The following is a 3,207-nucleotide window of genomic DNA, read 5'->3' on the forward strand; positions in this document are numbered from 1 at the left end:
TATGTACACTAGTCTATATTTTGTGTGTATTTGTGCCTGTGTAACACGAAGTTTTGGCTTGGTATCTCCTATTCTTTACCTATAACACACAATCAACAATCACGCTTCTGAATTTATATTCTTGGAAAGCAATAATTTGATAATGAGTATGTTTTGTATTAAATTTATTTTGTATAAAGTAATATGTAATATAATTGTCGGCTCTCATATCTCACTAAGTAGGCTATGATACTTTTATTTTATTTTTTTGTAGCTGACATTTTCACTTGAAAGTGTAAGGAAAGCACATATTTTGACACCCAAGGCAGCATTATAATTCTTCAGCTGTGCATGCTGGTGTGAAAATGCTGATGAGCAGAACATTTTAAAAAAATGTAAAGCAGGCCTCATTAATACATCCATGCTTTCCCTGCTCTTAAAAATCAAAATGTGAGCTACTAAATAGGCCTATTGTACGTTGTTCAATTTGTTGTGCTTTTGTGTTTCTTGTACAATGTAAATAAAATTACAAAAGACAGTCTCACATAATGGTCTTTTTTGTAATTATATGCTAAGTTAAATATGTAACAAAGTAATGTTGCTACTACATGGTTCTTATTTTGTATTGTACACGTATATACATCAAACAAGTTGTAAAATGCATGTTGTGGCATTCAAGTAACCAAATTGACAATGTAAAATTACATTAAAAAGAAAAAGAAAAAATATATAAGTATATAATAAATATAGGTCCTCTGAATTTAGACACAGCCAAGTGACGTGGAGTGTGTGGTATAAAAAATAATAATGTAATACAAAAACATACGTACTGTAAAAAGATTTCCTTAACTTTGGCTTCACAAAATAGTTTAAATAAACATGAATTTCATATACATGAATTTAGTTTTTGAAAATGCAAAATTGTGTCAGAAAAGTGTATTTGGTTCTTGTAAAAGTTTATTGCCGCACTTCCGGTATCGATTGCGCATGCCCAAATAACTCCGGATGTGTTGCCTAGGAACAAAACTCAAACTTTCTGTTCGGACATTTCCTGTGAACTTTTCTTTGTTATTATACTTGTGGGGTGTGTTTTAAAAAAAACTTACTCGGAATGTAAGTAATATCTCGCTGAGTTTGACGATAATTTTTTAGCATGTTGCGGTTAGTCGACTAGAGCATAAATAAATGTACAGAAGTTACCGTGAATGTGTGTGTGTGTGTGTGTGGGGGGGGGGGGGCTGCTGTGTTTTTGTGTTTGTTTTTAACCGTCATGTAAACAATTACAACTTTGTTGCAACCTTTTACAGACTATTACAGGATTACGGGATGAGTGCTGGACGACCGTCAGAGGGTGCGGGTTGTGTTACCTGGTGGGGCTTCAGTCCGGCCCAGAATCTGCTCGGTCTGGGTGAGAGCCTCGAGCGTGGGTGTAGCTGCTCACGTGCAATGACGTCAACAAACACAATTAGCCCACTCCCAGTTATCGTGTTGTTGCTTTTTTTTGTTTTAAAGATGAAATATACTTGTGTAGTTTTATTTTACACATTCTTACATATACTTTGAATTAATAAGCCTCTTGGATAGGAAGCAAAACATTTTCAACTTCAGAAAAAAAAATCCAGTTCTTTTGTTTTTGACCCTTTTCTGTTTCATCATGACCTGAATGAGTGAGAATCTATCTTCACTAGCAATAGTTTAACTCAGTGGTTCCCAAACTTTTCAGCTTTTGACCCACAAAATAACAGTAGCAGAGACCTGTGCCCCCAGCTATTTTTGGATGATAAACATTTGTATCTTGTCAACAAAACAATAGTTAATATTAATAGTAACAATATTTTTATACCATATTTATCCATTTTAAATACACTAACCTCACTCCTTTGTAACAACTAAGGCAAAAATGTAATTAATTCAGAAAATCTTTTCAGGACCCCACCTTGATGCTTCGGGACCCCACTTTGGGTCCCGACCCCAACTTTGGGAAACACTGGTTTAACGTACCCAAGTCAAATTGAGTTTCCAGCTGAAACCCAGAACACTCATAGCATCATTATCAAACAACCTATGAAGGATTAGGGACTGGCTGCCCTTAATAGTAGTAATAATAATAATAGTGTTGATACCATGCACTTGTTACAAGGACCAAATCAATAATTTGTTTTAATTTATATTCAGTAATAATTTTTCATAAAAATGTGTTTAAGCTGAAATTCACATTGATTTAACTCTAAAGTCTGTTGGACACATGGTCTTTTATTAAATTAATGAATAAAGGTTTAAATTTAACCCAGCAGTCAAAGCTATTTTATGTTGCTACTTTATGTTTTGCTTATCTGTGTCTAGGTTCTGTGAGATCTGAGGGAGAATTCAACGTTTTACTGGTCGGCAGTGCAGATCCAAGACATATTTTGAAGACTATTGCTGGTTTGCATGACAAACAAAGTCTTCATGTGAGCCCTAACCTTTTAAACTGCCTCAGGAGTAACTTTACTACGAGTAACAAATCTCTGCTCTSCTTAACTGCAGGTGTGGGTGATAGAAAACAGCATGGAGGTGGTGGCCAGGCAGCTGCTGCTCCTCTACTTATCGCTTGTGACGAACAAAGTGATGGGCATTAACGGTGGGTGGAGTTTTGATCAACTATTAGTTATAAATGTCAGATGTGTCAGAAACATCGATTTGTTTTCCAGAGAAGACAGAAGTTTTTCTGGAGGTTTTTGGAAACTGCGAAATTCGGAGTCAGACAAAGGAAACTCTGCAACGAGCAGCATCACAGCTCTCCCTGTCTGTTACTGAAACACTGGAGGCTGCCACACATGCCTGCCTGAACACAACTCTTCTCAAGGTGAAACAATCTCTTGTTCTGTGTCTCAATTGGGCATTTACATGGACTTTCTATACAGTAGAGGCCTGCTCAATTACACCCCATACTGTATACAGCGGGTAAAATAAGTATAGAACACGTCAACATTATTCTCAGTAAATATATTACTAGAGGTACTAATGACATGAAATTACCACCAGATGTTGGTAACAATCCAAGTGATCCATACATACAAAGAAATCAAACCATAAATGTCCAGAAATGAAGTTATTTGTAATAATGTGGAATGGCACAGGGAAAAAGTATTGAACACACTTACAAACTTATAAACTCTGTACATTTTTCCACTCATCCTTCCTTCAATTATTTGAAGTTTGCCAGTACCATATGCTGAAAAACAGCCC

General features: G+C 35.8%; 1 protein-coding gene across 1 annotated transcript in view; it reads left to right on the plus strand.

The window, feature by feature from the left end:
• Positions 1–982: 982 nt before the first annotated feature.
• Positions 983–3,207, plus strand: part of dnaaf3l (dynein axonemal assembly factor 3 like) — a 5,785-nt gene continuing 3,560 nt past the window's right edge. Inside the window, exons 1-5 of the mRNA XM_014008278.1 lie at positions 983–1,092; positions 1,287–1,387; positions 2,323–2,429; positions 2,506–2,599; positions 2,670–2,824. Coding sequence (XP_013863732.1) covers positions 1,306–1,387; positions 2,323–2,429; positions 2,506–2,599; positions 2,670–2,824 — 438 coding nt within the window. The 5' untranslated portion in view covers positions 983–1,092; positions 1,287–1,305. The remainder of the gene's footprint in view (positions 1,093–1,286; positions 1,388–2,322; positions 2,430–2,505; positions 2,600–2,669; positions 2,825–3,207) is intronic.

Source organism: Austrofundulus limnaeus, unplaced genomic scaffold (assembly GCF_001266775.1).
Source record: "Austrofundulus limnaeus strain Quisiro unplaced genomic scaffold, Austrofundulus_limnaeus-1.0 Scaffold48, whole genome shotgun sequence".
NCBI classification, from domain to species: Eukaryota; Metazoa; Chordata; class Actinopteri; order Cyprinodontiformes; family Rivulidae; genus Austrofundulus; species Austrofundulus limnaeus.